Below are 23,709 nucleotides of genomic sequence, written 5' to 3' on the forward strand. Positions count from 1 at the left end.
AGTTCAAAAAAAAAAAAAAAAAGTCTTTCTTACGCGCAAGGACGCACACGTTATCAAACCTACTGTTGACAGATACGGAGCAAGTTTTACCAAGCTGACCATGGATTTCTTTCCTGAATTAATCTGGAACTGCTTTTTAGTCCTGAAACTTCAAGTGCAGCAATCACAGATTTTCACGGCAAACCGAGTTTGCCGTATTTTTAATAGATTAGTAGAAAACGGCAAGGCAATTTTTACTTTTTTCTCAAATGATCATAAGAAATAAACTATTCCCAAGCATATATGTATGAACGTCAAACAATGGCTCATCTGTGTACAAAGACAATTGAACATATTTCAATGCTTGAAATAATGCTCGACTAATTTCAAGAAAAGCTAAAGTTACATGCTTTAAAATAAGGAAAATATCCAACATCAAGATCCAAATTGCAGATGCCTCTCACCTGAGGTAATACCATGATCAGAGTACCTTTCACGGCTAAGCGCTACTGTTTTTCAAGTATGCAATGCCCACAGGATGGCAAAGTATGCCTCCAAAAAAGCCCCAAATACATTTTTTTCATATTAAAGCTTTCCTTACTCTAAGAGTCATGTTTCCAGTGATGTTTCTAAAAATTATCTCACCTTTTCACAATGTGGTTTAAACTACTTCAAGGCTTTGAAATAGAAATGCAGCCAGCTTTATTAAGACACTAAAAAGGAGTCTGACTTTATGCATAGGCAAAATGCAGACTGGGTACCTCTCAGAATTACCAGGTTTGGCTTTTACAAGTAGTTTCATGCCTTCCTTTTCTTTTTCCCCCCACCAGTCTTACTACACTAGGGACCTATAGTTACACTTGAACTACTACGTCTCCAAATAAACCCAAGTTCTACCTGTAAGTCCCTATTGACATGAGAAGGTAAACGCTAATTAATCTTGGGATACTGAGACATCGACATTATAGAAGCACATATATATATTGCAAGCTCACCATGTTGTACAATGTTATATAATATCAAGTTCTAGCCTTGAATAGAATATATATTCTTCGGATTTTAGTAGCTTGCCCAAAACCACTTTCTATTTTGCATTTCTGAAAAACAGTGTGAATTCTTTTGTTTCAAAGCTATAGTGATACCTCAGTGGTACATCTTTTGAAGAAAATTCAGTAAGTTCTTATGAATAACTACTGACCAAACCTGTGGCTACAGCTTTTGTTACACAAATACATTTAATTTTTGAATATGCATTGTCCTGTCTTGCACTTGGAACCGTACAGCTTTTCAGAGTTGCAAGACATTGCATGGGCATCTAAAGCGGCCAACTACCAGTTGTTAGAAAGCTTTAATGGGCCAAGACCATATCAACATCACACACAGCTGGACTACACTGTAACAGTTCACAGCAAAAGATTCTTAAGGAAATGCTAAAACTGAAAGTTGCCCTAGACACGACATCAACAAAATTCAAAAGGAAATAAATGTATTTTGGATTTCAAAAGTGTTAATATGACCTTTAAGTCCACTTCATTTTGGCATGGGCATTTACCACTCACGCTCCATATGAAAGATGACTTTTCGTTACTGGGCAGTATCATTCCACTATAGCCAAAACAAAGTAACATTTTCCTGAAAATTTATATTAAGTGATAGAGTACATTATTCACTATATGAACTGGGTATCTGCATAGGCCATACTTGAGTATTTTCTTCAGTCCTTAACTGTTGAGAAGCTTGACTCTATATGGAAATGTATGTCCTAGAGATCTTGTAACATTCCTTTCCAACAAGAACAACTTTTTGGACTAATAGTTGCAAATTCCCTTCCCCCCCCCAAATTTTATATTGACTGTATATTTGAATTGTGGGAACAGCAGAGGGAGTTCTTTTAAAAAAAAAATTAATAAAATTCCTGACCATATCTAGTATGTCACTTACACAAATGATAAATATTTCTTGAAATTACTGGCAGTTAAGTAGTGTAAGAAAAATATATTTCAGTGAAATCTTCCAGAGTAGCCAGTGTACAGTATTGACAGATTACTGAAGTATGCAAGCCATATCTTGGGAACATTTATTTCAGTTGTTTGAGCCAAGAGCAGCACATAAAGCTGAATCAAAAGCAATACAAAATTAATTAGCTTCCTTCTTTCCTTCCAAGAATTAATGAAGGTGAGCTGTCAGCTTGAGCCAAGATGTGATTCGATAAGATATAGCACTTACAATCCTCCCCAGTGATTTACTGAAGTGTACTATTCACACTCAAGCTGTCAATATCTATTTTAGTTTTTATTTGTAGGCACACCCACCCCATATACATACACACACCAAGAACTACCAGGTTCTTGCTAGTGTTTTTGTCCTGTGTGATTCTAAGTGTAAACTGAGGTATCAACCACACAGCAAAGTAATCCACCATTTGCACATGGTATAGCAGTTTCCATCTATCTCATGAATAAAATTTGCACATATTATTTTATCTTCACATTATCATTCACTTTTCTCAGTGAAGCTACTGATTTTGCCTGTTGTTTTGTTTTTAATCAAGTCTTACATGAAACAGGGATTCCTTATTGGTGGCTTCTGCTCTAGATGTGAAAAAGTGAAATGTCTCAACCCTCTCTGTGAAAAGGGCAGCATATCCCTAATACTTAAATTGTACACAGCTAGTTCAGTAGAAGCAGAATAAGACATGATACGCAGTTTAGTTTCTTGCAACAGATGAAAATCAGAAACCATCCAGTACTGGGGAGTGACTTGTAGTCCATGTAGATCACAGAATCACAGAATCACAGAATTATCAGAGTTGGAAGGGACCTCTAGAGATCATCTAGTCCAACTCTCCCGCCAAAGCAGGATTGCCTAGAGCACATTTCTCAGGACTGCATCCAGGCGGGTCTTGAAAATCTCCAGGGAAGGGGACTCCACAACCTCCCTGGGCAGCCTGTTCCAGTGCTCTGTCACCCGAACCGTAAAGAACTGTTTCCGTGTATTTGAACGGAACTTCCTGTGTTCTAACTTGTGCCCATTGCCCCTCGTCCTGTCACTTGGAACCAATGAAAAGAGCCTGGCTCCATCCTTCTTCAACCCACCCTTTAGATACTTGTATGCCATAATCAGGTCTCCCCTCAGCCTTCTCTTCTCCAGGCTAAAGAGTCCCAGCTCTCTCAGCCTTTCCTCATAAGGGAGGTGCTCCAAGCCCTTAATCATCTTAGTTGCCCTTCGCTGGACTCGCTCCAGCAGTTCCCTGTCCCTCTTGAACTGGGGAGCCCAAAACTGGACACAGTATTCCAGTTGTGGCCTCACCAGTGCCGAGTAGAGGGGGAGAATGACCTCCCTCGACCTACTGGCCACACTCTTCCCTATGCAGCCCAGGATTCCATTGGCCTTTTTGGCGACAAGGGCACATTGCTGGGCCATGGATAATTTACTGTCTACCACAACCCCCAGATCCTTCTCCTCCAAGCTATCTCCCAGCAGGTAAGCCCCTAACCTGTACTGGTGCCTAGCATTCTTCCTCCCCAGGTGCAGGACCTTGCACTTGGTTTTGTTGAACCTCATTAGGTTCTTCTCTGCCCAGCTCTCCAGCCTGTCCAGGTCACGCTGGATGGCAGCACAGCCCTCTGGGGTGTCAGCCACCCCACCCAGTTTGGTATCATCAGCAAACTTGCTGAGGATACACTCTGTCCCCTCATCCAGGTCATTAATGAATATATTAAACAAAATAGGACCGAGTATTGACCCCTGGGGGACACCACTGGTTACAGGCCTCCAACTAGACTCTGTAAGATCAGCATGCTGTTTCCGACAGTGGCAACACGCAGATGCATACAGAGGCATAAGCATGGGGCAAGCACGCATGATACTCCCTCGACCAGCTCTGCTAGCTTTCAACCTTTTTCAGCTAGACTTCTTAGCTGGATGACGATTTTGCATATTTAGTGGCCCTCAATGGATGTCTCTTTCATGAGCATAGCCAGCCTTCTGATGGCTATCTGTGAACTTCTATTTTATTCGTTTACGAGCCCCAACATTTTAGGATTTCACTACACCACCATGACCCCCCATTTGCCTGTTCTTCAACCCTGAATTGCATTATTTCATAGTCACCCAATCTCATAAGATGCTTCTACAATTCCTCAGAGTAGAGGCCTCAGCCACTTTGCTAACAGAGTTCATCTTTATCAGGCAGGTTATTTTACAGCTAATGCCAACAGCACGTGAGACAAATTCATACAAGTTGCTCTTTAAGGACGGGACAAGGCTTGAGGTCTTGGCTCATAGTTTAGCAAGTCAAATGAGTCGAGCCAGTTGCAGACTTTTTCATCTGGCTGGAAATGATACCTATGGTTTGGAGGACTACTGAATTTATCTACCAGTAATTGGTAAGATTTAATCAAGAGCTCCAAGATTAGATTCGGAGAAGAGACCGTCCGGTCCAAGAATGAGTCTCAAACACCCCAGGTTTAAAGCGAAGGTGTTACCCAGCTCATGAGCACACAGAGACAACTCTTTCCACTTGGAAGAAAAGAAAAACATTGGTGAAGACTAGCTCCGATTTAGCTATACACAAAAGAGAGCAGAACGGCTCTGTGGTAAGACATTGGCTGCGAGGGGAACAGCAAATCACTCTGTTTTTACAAAACATAAAAAGATGGCACAAGGGTAGGCGATCACAGCACTCGGATGAACACCGCATGGTGCAATAAGCGTGGTGGAATAAAGAGAAAGCAGAAGTAACAACAGATACCAGTAAAATCTGTAGCAATCCAAGTTCAAGAAAGAAACTCAAGAAGCACCTCTCACACAGATGCCCAAAGAACTAACTGCATGACACCACGAGAAGATGCAACATGTCACTGTGATGAATTTGCACACACCTTCAACACATGAACACTTTGGGACTCAACTTTTTTCTTCATGTGGACATTAGAAAACAAAGGCTTTCGCTTGGCTTCTGCCACACAGGACAAACTAGTATACTCAACCATAGCTCTCATGATGTCACTATGGGACAGCAATTCTTTGGGACAGCTATTCTCTGAGACTAAGATAAAAGGTAGAGATAGGAAGTACAATTTCCTGTAGTCTGTTGAAAGAGTAAGTACATACTCCTCCAGAATACAAATGATGTAGAGATTTAGTCTTCCTCTAGAATTCTGGTTCTGAGTCAGGAGCAGGATCAAACTGTGGAACTCTGTGCAGTAAGTTGATGAAGGAACTCATGAACTCAGAGAGCTGCTATAGCAGGGTGTTGCTGCTACTCTATTACTATCAGGATCAGAAAATTATGCAGATGAAGTACTTACAATAACATAGTCCTCACTTAAGCAGTAAAAGCTACCTTATGGCCACTTGAAAGGGAAGACCCACACTCCAAAACAACACAATTCTTGAAGTAGTAAGGCTGTACCCATGCAAGTTAAACCAAATAGTCATTCCAAATAAGTTCATAATTTTCCAATGTATTTCTCAGACTGTCTGAAAGGGAAGCCTTGGGCCAAACCCCAAACTGGAGACTAAATAGGAATAGAAGTGACTCAAATATACTAGGAAGATTCTGCAGTACATTGTGCTCCATGCTCCACGATTGCCCCATTGGCATCCAGGAACAAAACCAACAGCACCCCTTCAGATACTCACACGCAAAACGTTGTAGCTCATCACATTAGACTTCTCAGTGTCACACAGACACTCATTTGAAAGGCAATGCCTTTCTTGAAAAAGGTAAAAAAGACTGCTTTTTCAGATGTTGGTTATCAAATTCCTTTTTTTTTTTTTTTAACTGGAATAATTTCTCAGAAGATATGGGTCAAAATATTAAATATTAACTAACATCAATAAATATTGCTTGAACTTGCAGTCACCAGCCAATGCAGCAAGGAGCTTCATATTGCTAGCTCACAGATGCAGGCAGCACAGCAACTAAGTCTGTTCTTCAAATCAGGAGAACAAGACGACAGCTGAAAGTGTCACAAACTGAATTTCAGCTTTCGATATTCTTTGCCAGCTCCCACAAAGACTGGTTAAGTTTACAACTGGTCTCTGTTAGAAACTGGCTTCCCCCATTTACGGAAGATTACATCACTGACACATAGACTATGGTCTGGGATTAGACAGCACAGGTTCATTTTACTCTATTGATTGTGGGTTGTTGCAGCAGTAATTCTTCGCAGTATGAAAGATTAACTCAAGTTTTGACATATGCTACACCCAGTTCCTCAGGAGTCAATGAGGGATGCTACCATCTTTTGTATGAATGCACAGAAATCCATCCCTCCCAAATGCAAACACACCGTAGCTTCAAGATGGGTCTAACAGCCCCAATTTACCATTCACACCCCCCTTTGAGGGGAAAGGCCAAGCGTGAAGAGCTGTCTTGAGAGAAGAATACAGGCAAAGGTTATGGTTTCTTACTCCTAAAGCACCACCTGTTCCTGGGAAGTTTGGTAGCAAACCTGGTACTACACCAGCTCACGCATGGTAGTTTGAGAAGGAAGAGGGAAGTATGCAAGTCATAAAATTGATTAAATATCAGACCACAGCTCTAAATCCATTTTAGTGTGTCTTTGTTCTCCAGCATTTCCAGATAAGCATTTTATGATCACTGATTTCCAATTAGATATGCCATAGGGAAACGGAGACACAAAACAATAAAGCTCTTTTCTGAAAGGTTACATTCAAACTGTCTTACATATTTACAAATCCATATGGCTTCATAAATTAGTGTATGCAGTTCCAGAAAAACTTCTAAACTGCACACACAGCAAACCTTCTATAAACACTATAGACTTGTCCATGCTGCCAAGGATTTGCAATAAGCTTTTGTTTACAACAGCAAAGAACTGTCCAATGCTTTTATTATTTTGCCCACTACTCTGAAGCACTTAGCAATCTTTCCACTCAGTATGTTAATTATAGAAGATGCTTTTTGTATTACATGATTTATTTAAAGCCTGTTCAATCTCAATTTATGAAATCCAGATTGTGAAGCATCACATAACAATTTATTCTTCTTAGCATCTTTGCCCGCTATTAGCAATTTTACAGTACACTATGCCAAATAAATATACTTTAATACCTTAATCAAGCATTTAGGAAGCTGCTTACAAAGACTCGGTGCACAGTAGCATCTCTGCAGTTAAAGGTCTTACAATTTCTGTTTTGCCCTCTGTCTTAGCACGCACAAAACCAAAGCCATATATGTATATGCTAGGGTTAAAGTCTGGATTTTAATTATTTTTCCCCAACTTCGAAAAGATTTCATTTGGCCACGCTTATACATTTTTTCCCCCTCCTCTAAACAACAAAAACACATTTTTAGTGTTTTCAGATGTTGAGATCTTTTATGTTAGCTAAAGACACTAATTTGAGTAGAAAGAACCAGCCATCAGCCAAAGTCCAGTCTTTTGAAGATAATACAGCTACGTGACAATTTCTGGCAGTTGGCCGTGGAAAAGTCAGGATCGGTTGGTGTCTTATATCCTGCCTCATTTTTCACATAAATGTGTGACATACATCTGGCTCTGGAAGAAATTTCAGTTCATCTTTTAGGCCCACCAGTATGCCTCTTTCTTCTTGATCCTATTTGCATAGGAAATTTCATAATTATTTTATCTTAAAAATCATACACTGTTAATAGCAAAGCATACAGCTGAAATGCTAAAATCCAAAATAAATTTGATTATAACACATTGTGACAGTATACCATTGTGTTTGTATGTATATGCACGCTACTTCAAACCACAGAAAACAAAACCAGGAAAATGGATCAAAGTTAGACCTTTTACAGTTAACTATTAGAAAAAAAAAAAACTGCAGAGGGGAACCAAAAAAGAAAAATAACTAGATTCCGAAACCTGCTGTACACCAACAGGCACAGGTGTTGTTCTAAAATTGTTACCCTGCTACTGGCAAGGAGGGCAGACTATCCAAATTTACAACTGGCACTTTCAAGTTTCAGCAGAACATTTCCATAGCTTCTTAAACACTTATTGAAGATATGAATATATCTGCTCTGCAAAGTCTCTTGTTCACATCAATTAGCATTTTTTGGAAAGCGGCACTTTGGAGCCAAAGGAAAGGCGACAGCTAGAGAAGCTTGGGCAAAGCTGACAAGCCTGGGAAGAGACATACAGAAGTTGTCTGAGCACCTGAGACATACAAGTCACATTGACCCATAGGCTCTACAAGCTTGAGAGTTTCTCCATCTCAGAGCTACATGGCACAAGAGCACTGCTGCTCCGTTTGAGGCTCAACAACAGTATACACCAGTTACATCTATTGGTGTTGTCTCTTACCTGCTTGACTTTTTATGGTCAGCTACCTCACCAGTAATCTTTATGTTTTGGAATAAAACTATAGAAACTTATTGGAATAAAATCACTAGAAACATTTCTGGTTTTCCACTATGGTAAGTACCACTGGATATTCTCAAGAATTCTGAATCTCAGGACTCAGCAGAACAACTTACATTAAAACCACTGAATTTTGCTAAGAGGCAATGGTTAAAATTCCTGCGTATTTGGAAAGCTGAGTAAAAATACGCCTAAGAAAAAAGTGGCTTCTACCTTCCACATCATTTCTCAACTTTGTAATGTCTGTCATATTAAAATACCTTGCATTACGCGCTTCCTTCAACTGACATTGCCAGGCCTTATTAAGCTAATATGCAATTTTGACAATATCCTACCCTATACAGTACCTTTAGACGCTCCATTGGTATCGTAAGCATTAATCTCCCACCAAAAAAAAATTAAAAAATAAAACATCAGAGTAAAATCTAAATAACTAGAGAGCCGCCATTATGGCACTTTTGGCAGCAGCAACTAACAGCTCTACAAACATTTTTATTTAAAATTTACTTAGATTGTTATGCAGGACATTTCAAAGAAAAATCTGCTAATTTACTCAGGTAATAATGATGGATTTGCTTCAATAGCCAGACAAGTGAAAATATATTGAGCTAAAATAATATTCACCTGAGGTTATGCCCTTTGAATGATTACCATGGGGCAGGGAGTGGAACAATATATTTCCACTGTTACTTTGAATGAAAGACCTTTCTATATGATATTTTGCCAGGAATAGAAATTACTCCTGTTTTTTAAAGTCTGACCCAATGCAGCTGCTTCATTTAAAAAGAAGTTAATGATTACTTTTGCATCCACTCCAATAGATCAAAAAAGAACGTTATTCCAAAATCGAAGCAATAAGCAATTTTTATTTGTTATTTGAAAGAAATTAAATGGAAAACAGCCAGTTTTTTTAAAATTCAACCATCATACTTTCTTCATTAACATTTTGCTATGTTTGACAATACTTAATAAAATAGCTTTAATATTACCTAAAATGTTGCAATTTAGCCTTTATAAGTTACGCCAAACTTTCCACAGTTGATTCTCCAAAGCCTACTGACTCATAGCAAAAGAAAAAAAAAAAGTCAGATTTATAGTTTTGTCCTAAAAATGATTTAAGCTAAAATACCAAAATGTTGCAAGTTTCCAGGCCTCCCTTTCATACTACATTCATTTAGGAAATATTTTAATGACAGGCAATCCTAAAAGAGAAGCAGAGATGCAGTATGTTTAACAGGCCAAGGGTTCACACAGGGAAAAAAAAGTAATAGTTTCAAACATCACATACTTAAACAGACACTATTAAAGGTATCAGATTTCCTAACTTCTGGTTTCACAAAATACATTATTTTCATTTGCTAACAGAGCGGGCTCTACAGAAAAACAACGCAGTAAGACGGCCCTTGTGTATCATTTCTGGTTACCTTCTCCCAGGATTTTTTCAAAACTCATTTTGTAGTTTAACTAAATCTATCTTTATTTCGAGAAAGATACGAGAAAGATATATACACAGACACACATATATAAAATGAACTTAAAACTAGGGCTTATTAGTTAGGATACTGACTCTCAAAGATGAGCTATAATGATAGAATGGTTAGAATCGGAAGGGACCTTAAAGATCATGGAGTTCCAACCCCCCTGCCCTGGGCAGGGACACCTCCCACCAGCCCAGGTTGCTCAGAACCCCATCCAGCCTGGCCTCAAACACCTCAAGGGATGGGGCAGCCACAGCGTCTCTGGGCAATTTGTTCCAGTGCCTCACTACCATAATGTGAACAAACTGTTTTCTACAGTGTCAGGCTATGCTTAATTTTGGAAAATTAAGCTGGTTATTTTTTACTCCCCAAGAAACGTGAAATAAAGCAGCTATGGCAAAACTCTTGTCCTGAAAGTGCTTTCTAATTGAATATAGGTAACCAGGAACTGAAAGAATGGATTATAATCAGAAGTTAATATTCATCTCCCTTATTGCTATAAACAAAGCTTTGTAATTCAAAAAAAAAATCCTGAGAAAATTCATTTTAAAAGTTCAAGGCACTACTTAAACAACTTCAATGCAAATCTAATCCTGAGATCATCTGAAACAGTTTTAGTACAGCATATGGTCAATACTCCAGACTTCTCTTGAACAATTGCTAGTAGGAACTTAACTCTTGAAAGCTGGTTTAGAAAATGTCAATTAGAAAATACCAAGTCCTGCAATAAATGCCTCGAAGACCACTGAGCTAACAATCTTGCATAAACCCCCCTGCCTCTCCATTTAACAAACAGGCATTCCAAACCAGCATGTGATTTTGTTCTAGTCACCTACCTCTAACAAATAATTCCCAGAAGTATTTCAGTATTACAGAGAATTTGTTCTGCTCCCATCATAAGCAGACAAAATTAACCTACCTTCATGATAATGCTAATCAGTATATCCAACTAAGAGTAGCAATTGGATATAGCACTACTGTTGTATTTCTTGATATTTAAGTTTATACTCTTGCAGGGCTAATAGTTTTCTATAAATCAGATTCTGGATTAAGAGACCTCTTATATTCAACTTACAAAAAAAACCCCCAACTTTAAAATAAATAAGTAAATAAATAAGTTTGCTCTGCTTTTGATAGCAATTAAAAGAGAGCAGTCTTCTCCACTAAGTTTAGCATGATAACCTGGAACTCACTGGTATCAGTGGCATCATACAACTTTAAAGGAAATGAAGATAATCAGAAAATTAAGTCTAGAAGCAGTTTTAGAAATACTGTGGTTCTCAATGGAGGCAATTGCAACTTCCATTAGCATAGATTTTTTTATATATATAAAATAAAAATATATATAAAATATATAACATAATGAAATTATTACAAACAAATCTTTCTTCACCTACATAGCCATTTTAAGAGTTGCCCAGGTAATGCTGTTTTGATTATGTTAAGATTCTGGTGTCACCAACAGTTCTATTTTCCTGGCAAGCAATTGTACATTTTAACAAGTACTAGCTATTGTGCAATATAAATCCAACTATGTTTAAGGCCATATTTTAATTTAGGCACTTGCCTATCTCTCTCTTTTTCTTAAAAGAAGTTAATTTTATAATCATGAATGACCATTAACAGCGAGGTAGAAAACATGTAGATTTTCCATAGGTATAGAAATATAGATACTTACAGCCGTTCAAGTTGTTTTAGATCCTGAAATGCTCCACGTTCTATCACACTAATCTGATTTTCTTCCAAGTGTCTGCAATTCCAGAAACACCAGTTAATTTTAAGACAACAGAATAAAAGAGTTTCCCCACTTCTCTTCACACATGCTACAAAATTGCTTTTCACAGAAGTACCAATAACAGTTATAGAGATTATTAAAAAAACCTGGACAGAACACTACTGTTTTTCTCTTGGTCACTAACAGGAAACCGATTCAAAAATTGCATCCTGACTGGCAGATTTGGTAAACATTTTTGTTCCTAAACCGTCAGTCATAACTGTTATGCTCAGAAAGGTGTTGCTCTAGAAGCCAATTGTTACATCCTTGATATATTACTCTTTATGTAACGTAATTGAGATAACTGATTCCTACAGCCCATAGGAGGAACCCACTCCATGTCGACATATTTTATGTCTAGCCTTTATGTTCTGCAGAGATTTCAGGCTTGCCCCAGAGTAAACCATTCGTAAGTAATCCAAAGGGGGTCAATGCCTCCAGAAATACAGCCATGTCAGCTGTGTGTGACAACTGTACACAGTCTCACTCTACAGCAGGGTGAAAAAGCCTAAGGGAGAAGTCCCAGGTATCCACTGTGTCTGACCCTGCTTTTCTTCAGCCCCTGAGGATAAGTTATAAGTAACGGCAACTGACTTCTCTTTGGTTTACACTGTGCAGGAAACAACTATTCATTTACACAGCAGAAGTGCTTTTTATAGGTAAAGTGGAAGCTAAGGAACAGGGATACCAACAGTCCCATTTAAACTGACCTTTTTCGTCTGTCAGTGCTGCCTTCCAGCACACACCCATTTTCTGCTTCTGTAAGAGCACTCAGATGCGTGGACTAAATCTCTATGTTATCTGAACATTTTATGGGGCTTTAGGTAAAACACATAAAGAAAGAACTTAACACACAGTAAGTCCGGGCTCTGCCAAGACTAACTAGTGAAAAAGCACTGTTCCGGCCTGTTCTCAACAGCCACTCCTCTGCACTCAGTCCTATGAGGATGCTCAGAGCCGTTCAAGTGGATAGCAGCTGAGGAGACAGACAGCAAGACAGTATGTCACAGCTAAGACCACATACAAAGATCAAAAATTAAAACTAAAAAAAAAAAAAAACAACAAAAAAAAAACACCAAACATGTGAGCCAGAGAGGCATATTCCTAAAAGGAAGGGGAGGGAAAGCTGCATGCAAAAAGGGTAAAAAGATGAAGTTATGAGGAATAAAAGGAAAAGGTGCACAAAGGAATATTTTGCAATTATGTTCATAGAACGGTTTAGGTTGGAAGGCACCTTAAAGATCACCTCATTCCAACCCCTTTGCCAAGGGAAGGGACATCTCCCACCAGCCCAGGTTGCTCCAAGCCCCATCCAACCTGGTCTCGAACACCTCCAGGGATGGGGCAGCCACAGCTTCTCGGGGCAACCTGCGCCAGGGGCTCACCACCTGCACAGTTAAGAATTTCTTCCTAACATCTATTCTAAATGTCCCCTCCTCCAGTTTGAAACCATTCCCCCTCACCCTATCACTACCTGCCCTTGTAAAAAGACCCTCTCCAACCTTCTGTTGTCAGTTTGAGACTTTTTCCTCAACTGAAAACAAGGCTTTTTTCTGTTGTATTGTTGTACCAGTTTCTGGATCATTTTAAGATCACTTGTTTGTTTTCAGATCTGAAACCAGGACTAGACTGCCTTTCTAGGAGCTCTGGGACAGGTCTCACGTTTCTGCGCTTCCCACTATACCCCCATCACGTATGGGGGAGAGAGAGAGGAGTAGAAAAAGTAGGTTTGTCAGTAATGTAGAATAGCCAGAATTATGAAGAGACCAAAAGAGAAAGCAAAGAAAAAAATATGAAAAATATGAAGGACTTCTAGAGAGCAAAAAGTGCACAAAGTAAAAAAAGCTGCACAAACTAAACACAAAAAACTGCAAACACATTCCAGATATGACAGGAACACGCAGAATAAGGAAACATGCGACAATGAACAAAAGTGGCCACGTTAGCAGACAGTGAAATGGCACGTCTTGGGTTTCAGATGGTCAGCATACATTGGATGACAAAACCAATACAAAAACATATTTAATAGCTGTATTCTGGTTTTATTCCTAATGACTTCCGTGGCAACACCACACTACTCAAAGGCTGAACAAACATTACATAAACCTATAATGAACACAGAACAAAATGTCACATAAAGATGGTAGTTGCATATTTTGCTTATTGTTAAGGACATTCAGTATAAATGACTGCAGTGTCATTAGGCAATGTCTAACGCTATAAAAAAAAAACAACCAAACCAAAACAACTAGGACATTAATGATAGTATAGTACATATATTTTAGACTTTAAAATGGTATTGACTGCTGGGATGGGAGCCAAGGAAACCGAAATGACTCCACTGCCAGAGATGTGAAACACCACAGGAACAGAAAGTCTTCCAATAGATTTGAAATGTTTCCTTAGTATATGACAGCTTGTTCAAAAGGGTTAAGGTAGCAGGAGAAAAGACTTGCCTTTTCATTGGCAGGATTCAATTAATTCATTTATTGAATTATCACTAAATAATTATAACGGTTCAACAGTTGCAGTGTTAAGGAGTTATTTTAGAAGGTGCTCAAAGCAAAACATTGACTGCAGAGGGCCATCTTAAGAACTACAGAAGGGAATTTTCAGGGGATGCTGGTGAGATTACTTGTGTGTTTCAGAAGAAAGGGTCCAAGCGGTAAAACCAACCCACCTCTGTCAGTACTGGGACCAACTCAGGGGTTTTGTCTTGGTTACTAAAACTTGGAATTAAGCACAACAGTTTAGCGAAATACTGCTAGTGAACTAGATGACACACAAAGAGAATGTGGTCATTACTATGTAAATGGCATACCTAAACTACTTGATGCAAGTCAGAAAAACTGTTAGAGAAATTCTAAGGGGAAGAAAAAATTCACTTTAAATCGAAAGAACCTCCAAATTTCCCTGAAAGGACCGAAACAGCTTCAAAATTTATTTCTTGCTCTTTTAAGCCAAGATCATACTCTGAATAAAAAAGGTCTATGTATAATTACAATAAATATCTATGGGGTATTCCTAATTTTCATCACTAAATTAGCGATGCAATTTGAGGTTCATAGAAGAGAAAACAGGAAATCAGGAATGACAAATTCTGTAGGCTGTTTGCCCTTTTGATATTCAAGGCCCATTTAGAAGTGAGCTCTTGACTGATACTTTTAGATCAAAAGACAGCACCACCTAGAATTTTTGTATTTATTACTTCGTATTACACTAAAAAAATTCCCAGATTTCCTTGTGTACAACTTTTAGAGCTATCCTTAAATCAAGTTCTGCTTAATCTTCTGCAAAAGCTCTATTAATGGGACTGTACCTTGAAGGGACCAAATGCTGAAAGTCCTATTTGCTAGTGTTTCAGTATAATTGATTATGCATAAGTGACTGTAAAGTGGACTAATATTCTTACCACAGTATTTGTTAAAAGCCAGTGAGAAACACAAACAATTACATAGCTCAAACTACATTCAGACTTCAGCATGGAACTAAAATTTAGTTTTTCACATCACAAACTGCTCCAGTCACCTGGTTTAAAAGAATACTAATAGCTGAATAATGTGCAGAAATTACTAGCGTTTGATCCAGAATTATGGACAGTCAGTACTAGCACCCTAAAAGCAAACTTGTAAAGAACGGTAAGTTTTGTGTTATACTCACAAGACACGGAGATTCTTCAGTCCTGTGAAGTCCGTCTTTGTGATTCTTGTAATATTATTTTTTTCTAGATCACTGCAGAGGAAAAAGAAACCAGCATTCAGACACTATAACCAACATCCAAAATGCTGTTAGCAGAAAGCGTCTCCATCACTGGAGCATCTATCAGCTGCTCAAATTGTACAAATTGACGTTTCCATTAAAATCTTGAAAAAACAAGTCATCAATCCTGATGCATTCTGTCTCCTACTCCGAGTACCTTGCTCTTGTACAAGAAGTTTCTTCCATTTTTATTTCTACTATTGGTGCTTACTATATGCTTCTTTCTTCCTCAAGACTGCAATCTTGTACAAGACTAAATATATTCAAGACCCAACGGGTGTAATACACAGCTAAAACCGAGTACTCAGCCCCAAGGTGAAGATCAAACTCCGTGGCTTGAGGAGAGAACAACTTAATTTAGTGACTCCTATGTGTGGTCCTATCCAGATGATTGGAAGATTTGCAAAGTTATCAAACAGCTTATATGTTGTTGTTTTTTTTTTTTTCAAGCATCCTAATTGGGCAGCCTCCTGACCCCAGCTTTTTGGAAATGCTGCTTTTCAGAAGATACTGTTAATCACAGTGATTTCTTTCCCGTGTGTGTTCACCCTTTGCTAATTTCTACCTTCTGTCTTTAAACTCCCAATTTGTTAACACCTCTGTTATGCACCGACACGTTTTCCTCATGTGGTCACATACCAAGTAGTACCTCCTGCACTCTGTTTCAGTCTGTGCTAATTTATGCTCTGGATTCAAAATTAATAAGTAACTGGCATCTTTTCCACGACAGGGAAAACCCACTGTAACCAGACCTTGAGCTGCCCAGTAAGCGCACCAAAAATACAGAAGAATTTCACATCTAAACTTATATCTTAATAGAACAGACATCAAAATAAACCACTTCGAATGAAATTTGTCTCAAATTAAAGTTGAGTCAAATTAAAAATAGAGGAGTTGGTAAACTAATCCTTCTTGCAAGACTGATCTTATACTTAAGGATAGCTCTCAGTACACTAACTTTGATGTCTTTAGAGTCACAAACAAACCCCAGATTGTTCTACCTGACCTAGTACTAACCAACAGGGACAAGACTAACAGCTAGTCTGTCTTTCTTCCTTGTCTTCAACAATGCTTATTTTAACATAATGAGCAAAAATAATAAAAACAGATATACTCTCCATTGTGTCACCAAAAATTTCTTCTGAGTGTCAGTTTCCTAGATACAAGAAGGCTTTTCACAAAAAATAAATTTTCTAATATTGGATTAAACTTTTTTCTTCAGAGTCACTTTTTATACCTATCAAAAGCTGCTAAATATCAAAAATACAAGCTTTTGGGATAACAATTTTCATGCCAAAGAAGCATTCAGTGCTTTTCTAAAGATCACGAGATTGTAAAAAATACATTCTCAGTTTTGTTGTCTATTGACATCAAATGAAAACAATCTAATATAAGAAATTAGCCATAAGGCTAGTTATTCATTTCCTAAGAGAACATGAGATCACAAATCCACAGCAGGAAGTAAAGGCTTTTTCTACACAATTATTTAATATAGTTCCTGCATTAATGTGCGCTGGGATACACCTCTTTTGTATTACAAGGTTTAATTTCTCTCCCCTTTCTATTAAAATTCAATGGCAAAAAACAAGATTACAATATTATTTAAGTATATTTGGCAACCATCTGACACCTGCACAAACCTTGACACTGAAATAATTTCTGAAAAATCAGATAGGTGTTCCTAAGTGCTGATTCAAGTTGATTATTTCTCTACGTACAAAAAGGAATTCAAGGAAGGAGTAGAAGTCAGAACTTTCAGGAATGCCTCAACTATCATGTTTGTACTCTGAAAAATGCTGCATAGATGGCTGCCTAGGATGGCTTCTAAGTGCCTAGTCAGTAACACTGCAAACAAAATGCAAAGGCTCCTGAAACATTGAAAACTGTTTAATCATTTGCAATCATTCATATACCATCCTACAGGGGGGAAAAAAGTGCTCCTGGCTGGTACAATTTCCAGTAATTTTCCATCATGCATGCAGTTCCACAGCCTTCCAGTATGGCTGCTACTTCAGTCAGTCTATTAGTAGGATAGAACTACTAAAAAAAAAAACAAAAAAAACAAACGCTAGTGTTTAAGCATAAATGATTATTTCCTTTGAATCAAGATCATTTTTTTTCTGCCGACATGGAGTAGTATTCTCCTAAAGCATTAAATGAAAAGCAATCGTCATGGTAACAAATTTCATTTTTCTAGTATGAACCACGTTGTCAAATAAAGGCAGTTATATATTTTGAAGTTTAAGCTTGTTAAAAGGTACATCTTCAATATTCAGAGAAGAAACAGGATTCATTTTTTAGTATATTTACTTACTTCCAAAATTGCTTCTAACCGTGATAATAAAGATTTTTTTTTCCCCATTCTGAATACTATCCACCACTTATCAAACGTGTAAGTATTTGGATGAATAAAGGTAAGTGTCCTCATTCATCTGAGGAAATAACTCTTCATATTCCTAAACATGCATAATTGTTTTCTCATGTGTTCCCTACATCTCAGATGCAAACAGATATGGAATTAAGGTCCTTTTAATGTCATTTTAACATACTGGTACTTTCACTTAATGGAATTGAAAAGCTACAACAACAACAACAACAACAAAAAAGCAATAAAACACACCACAAAGAACTAACTCAATACAGTATGAGCCACTTCATAACTGAGGGTGGTCTGCTACTTCGGCGTATGCAATGACAATGATTAAGCTCACGGCTCATGCTCACAAAAACCCCAGCCTATATGTCTACAGGATTTGTGCCAGGAACAAACCAGCTACAGTTTAAGATCTCCATCCCTTCCAAGGCAACGTAATTTGCCACAGACAACAGGAAGAAAGAACAGATTAAGTACTAGAAAAAAAAAAACCAAGCCCTAAAATTCAGACCAATATTTCTATACGTTGTCCACAATAAGAATTTTTTACTGAATTCTGCCATTAAAAATAGAAGCCATATAGACATAGAATACATAATATTATTTGTATATCTTTTTCAAGCTTTTGCATCAGTCTTACAGTGAATATTTCTAAGGTATAAGCAAGACACTAACAGGATTGAAGCAGTAAGATACACTAGATGTGTTTAATAATATTGAAATCTGTTTCTGATGGTTATTGACAAATGTCAGAATAATACTAATAAAATTCTTAAGTCATAAAATGGTTTAAAACCAGATAAAACAAACTTTTAAGAGTTAAGTTTATGCATCTTAGCACAGGACATACTTAAATAATAGAATAAACACGTTCTCCTGTCAGGAAACCATTTTCTTTAGCACAGATGGGAAACAAGGATAATGATGAGGAGATGATGGGCAAAAATCCCTACTTTTCAGCTATATGAACAAGACAGACAGTATCCTTGCCTGACTTACGTCAACTATATTTTTAAAAAGTCCATTAAAGAAAAAACATCTACAACAATTACAGGGCACTTTCATTGCACGTACCAGCCATTCTCTTCCATTTGCCTTTATCCTGTTGATTGAATCACGCCTTTCTCCAATCATACATTTGAATCACTGCCTACATTTTTCAGATTTTCCAGCTTAATTTCCTCTTCTGTTCTTAGTTCAGTTCTTCCACCCTGGTGCATCATTAACTACTCACTGGTGCGCCAGCGTGACCCGATTGCGAGAAGCATTGGAAAGAATTAAGTCTGGAGTAAGCAACACATAAATGGCTTGTGTTTTACTCGCACGTTGTTTCCCATCTGCTTTTTATGTCGTTCCTTCAGAAGTTTTCCCTTGCCTGTATCTGAGAAAAGGTCTAGCAAAGCACAGCATTAAGCTGGTCAGAATTCTCCAAGGTAGATCAGAGTCAGCTGAGGTATATGGGGCAACACAGTGTCATTGGCCCCACTTTTTGTCCATTTTGATACGACTTAATTCTCAGCACAGCTTTGCTCAGCTTGAACAAGCGGATGCAGAACCACATTCCTGTCGTACATGTAGCAATTTCTCCAACACACCACACACCCCTACTGCCCAGTCTGAGAGACCAATCCCAGACATCAGGTTTATTCCTTTCTACTTTCAGCCCCAAGAATACTGCTGCTATCCAACATTCTTCCCCTGGTGAAATCTGCAGATCCCTACTCTGAAAGACTTTCACACCCCTTGGTCAATACATATCTTGAGATTGCTTTTCCCTCTACTCCTGCAGATTGGCACAGCCTACACAGTATACATAATATCAATCACTCTACTAATCCCTTCTGAAGGTTAGTGTCCAAGTCGAAGGTTTCCATTTCTGTAAGCAAAATTACTTGGACAATATTCTAACTTCAGGAGAACCATTCTTCACAAAATTCACTTTCCTTAAACCAATCGGGATTTAATTGATAACTGCCGCCTCTATCTCCGTTTCTAAAACCAGTATTTACCTTCCAAGCATTTGCCTGTTCCAGCATGCTCTCTCTCAAGGCTTATCTGCCATTTGAAGAAAAACAGACTAAAACCATGACGAACTACTACATAACACTTCCTCCTCCTGTTCACAGTAGGTCTAACACTGGTGCAAAGCAGCAGATTGCCACAGGTTACCCCATTAGTCAATTAAACTTTGTGACTGTGAAGTTACTGAACTAATGCAGACATTAGTGGTTTACAGCTGGTATTTGCGGGCAACATAATATTTTATGTTTCCTTTATAAAAAGTTTGGCAGCTGGTTATGGGCTCGCTAGCGGGTTTCAACTACAAAAAGCTAAACCTTAACATCTAATCTTGGTTGGCTTTCAAACACATCAGCATTTGTGAGAACTGTTGGAAGCAAACACAGCTTTGAAAAGAAATTGTCTGGGTTAAGGAGGTCGGGAAAGTCATACTGCAAAGGTGAATTTAAGTTGTATTTAACTTCAACAAATGCTTACATACAGATACATTCATTCTACATAAAATTCTTAATGTGCAGAATTCCTGCGTTTTGCATAGTATGTGGGGCCAATTGGATCTTAGATCTTATCCAACACATCTATCTCACCCCACGTGTACACAAACCCAGCTACTACTCTTTGTCATTTCACATTCAGACAACATTGTCCCATCATCTAAGAAACTCCATTAAGGAATACAGGTCTCTTCTAGTGTGTCAGTTGATACCACTCAAAAAGAAACTGAGACGGTCATTGATACCGGCTTCAGTAAAGCTTTTGGTACTAGGTCTCTCTTGTCAATCTGCTTTTCTTTTTAGCATAGAACATGTTAAGGACAATGCAGCTGTAGTGACAGCTTAAAGAAAACAGACATGGAAGGAACTATTTCACTCAGAATAGAAACAAGAATCGGACTAGAACAGCACAAGACATCACGAAGGTGACCAGATGAACTATTAACAGGGAGCTTTACTCATAAACACGTCCTGTCTAATAACAATTTAATTCAATACCTATTTTGTAGATGTTGAAGACTAAGTCACCCAATATCCACACTTATTAAACAGGAACACTTGGAGCAACTGGAGCAAATCCTGCTTCATAGCAAGAATTCCTCTGAATTGCTTCATCTTTCATTCTTCTCTAGAGACAATCTAGTGAATTTAAGACAGACTTTTAAATGTTTTAAAGCATCAACTTTCTCCGGAGCATACCATTATGCAGCTTCAAACAACACTAGGAGTGCACAGCTTTCTTTTGTTACATTACTTAAATTTCAGTTGAAAATTATTCTGCTTAGCCACTCAACTCTTCCAAAACATCCACTGTTCTCAATCCCCACCCTCTTCCTTGGACTGTAAAAAGTTTATGACTTGAAGTAAATCCACTTGCCACTTAGCACTACGTGCTTCTGTCTTCTAGACTCACATGCTCGGCAGCTTAGACAGCTCTGAGCCTACAGTTCTCTAACATACAAGATCAGAACTGAGTTTGACAACACATCACCACCACAATAAACATTGCAACTCTTACAAAAGAACCAAAACCAAAGGCAATCAGAACCTGAAGTCTTGCAACAATCTTTGCATTAATAATTCAATACTTACATATAAATAATAAAATCCCCAAACAAAACTCAAATTCAACATGCAAAAATTAAGAAAAACCGCCACCACAACACTACTAGGTTGTAGCAAGTTCCTATTACTCAGACATCATTTTGCTATCTGCTGCACCCCTTATGCATTGAAGTCTCCAAGATAATCCAAAGTTCGGGCCCTCACCATAGTTGTGAATCTTGAACATACCCAGGTGAATCCCTAACTTAATTCCTCAACTCTTGTAAGACGATAGCATTTTTTTAAAATCAGCTGCTCATTTTGGAGCTAGCTCTGATTGCCTAGTTATGCTTCTCTAGGCAAATAGAAGCCAAAGTCAAAAGCCTTACTAAAGCATAAAACCCAGTTAGCTCTCAGTACAACTCCCTAATGGTTTCGTTTGGTTTTTAAGCCTGTGAGGTATAGGCACTGTACAAGTTCACAGGCACACAAAAGACTCTCAGCCTGATGGTTTTACTGAAAGTCGTCTATTTGCTTTAAGACAAGCTTCTACTTAATGCATTTTTTTTTAAGTTACAATTTTTTCTGATGTGGGAAACAACCAGACTCCAGGCCTAAACCTGTTAGGTTTTGGTCAGAAAAGAAGTTGCTTAAATTGAGTTATCTTTCTAGAAGAAAACCAATTGTTTCATTTGGTTAAAGCCATTCACTGTCAATGAACGTTCCAGAGCAACAAGGTTTTCCTCCCTTTCAGAGAGCTCTTAGGTGCCAATCTGGCAAACACAGTGGCGTTCCTAACAATAAAACTGAAGATCATCTCTGATGTCCAGTAATTTCATGCCAGTAGCTGATTTTACATCTCAACAACAAACACAAGTCCTAGATAGTTATAAAATAGTCATTAATCCATTCATCTTTAAGCTAGTAAGACATTACACACGATGAAAATACATACAAAGTGAAAATAACCTGCTATCTAGGGAGAAGGGAATCTAGAGCACCAGTTGCAACTTCATTCAAGTCCTCAGATGTTTGTTCATTTATATTAATAAACAAAGAATTCAATAAGAGCCGTAGAGAAACTACATGGTGTATTTAAGAAAAATTAACTGCCATACACTTCAAAAGACAGCTCTTACCCAAGTTAAACAGTACCAGGATTCTTTCCTGTCCAACTGCTTCATAAGTAAGGTAAGTATGTATTTCTAGCTATAGAACCTCAAACAAAATTCAGTTTCTGTTCCTGCTACGTTTTTAAAGTGGCTACCACACACTGTTCAAAGCTATATACATTTGAGACAAACAAATCAGTATAAAACATATACTCTGAAAAGAATCTTGATTAAACCAACACCCCATTAAAGCATTTCTTTGCATCTCATTTCTGGTGTTTTCCAACAAGGGATGTATAAAATTTGTGTCACACAAAACAACGCACTTAGGAATTAATAAAAATCTCTCTTGCCTCCTAACCATCAAACAGGTCAGGATCTAACACACCATCTAGAACTTGCATCAAAACAAACCTCAGCTAGGACACAATTCATGGACCTTCCAAGAGTTCAGGAAGAAGAGAAGAAAAAAAAAATTTCCTCACAAATTTAAGAGCAACTGTTTTGAGGATATGGCACACATTCTTTGTTATGATTAATTTGCAATACGTTCCAAAAGATCTATTTCAAATGATAAATCAACTTGGCAGTAACATTCAAAATGTGGGAACTAAAATTCAAGTGATAACAATTGAATCCGGATTCCTGAATCTGAAGAGTTACTGATGTTTTTCATCAGCCCAATTCTTCCAAATAACTCAAGCAACACACATTCTTGGGAAACAGGGCTTTTATTGTTCTGCCATTACACTGCTAAAAGACTTTGTCAATCCAAACCACCTGCTAGAATGACAGTTGAGTCATCCCTTTAAAATTTTCCTGTTTGATTTGTTTTCCCAGCCCCCAGCCATTATGCAATGTAACCGTGAACACCAACACACAACACCTGAACTGGAGGAAACATGCATTTTCACAGGTAAGTTAACTATTCACTTGGCTATCTATGGCACTCTAGAACCTTAAAGCCACACAGAATACCTTTCTGACCTTTATGAAAGCTACCTGGTAGGGTTGGAGGCAAAAGGTTGTTCAGTAAAGCCCTCTTCTCTTCACCAGTACTTTTGTTCTTAATTCGGGAACATAACAACCCTAACCATTAAAAGGAGGAAAACCCACTCCCACATGCAAATGTATCCATAAAGTAGCTTTTTGGCTGTCCTTTACAGCCTTTACACACCCAGTACCTGTTTTATTATTTCAACCATTTTCCAGGATTTCTACAATGGAGTTAATTTGCCTTTAATGGGTATGGACTGCCACTAGCCTCTTAACCTTAAATGACTATAATTCCCTATAGAAAGCACTTGGCAATTCTC

The 23,709-nt window shown here is 38.0% G+C and overlaps 1 protein-coding gene across 1 annotated transcript in view; it reads right to left on the reverse strand.

Moving 5' to 3' along the window:
* Positions 1-23,709, reverse strand: part of SLIT3 (slit guidance ligand 3) — a gene marked incomplete at its 5' end in the record, with an annotated part of 534,750 nt that overhangs the window by 493,579 nt on the left and 17,462 nt on the right. Inside the window, 2 exons of the mRNA XM_082489776.1 lie at positions 11,496-11,567; positions 15,252-15,323. Coding sequence (XP_082345902.1) covers positions 11,496-11,567; positions 15,252-15,323 — 144 coding nt within the window. The remainder of the gene's footprint in view (positions 1-11,495; positions 11,568-15,251; positions 15,324-23,709) is intronic.

Source organism: Vanellus vanellus, assembly GCF_965231255.1.
Source record: "Vanellus vanellus genome assembly, chromosome: 13".
In the NCBI taxonomy this organism is placed as follows: Eukaryota; Metazoa; Chordata; class Aves; order Charadriiformes; family Charadriidae; genus Vanellus; species Vanellus vanellus.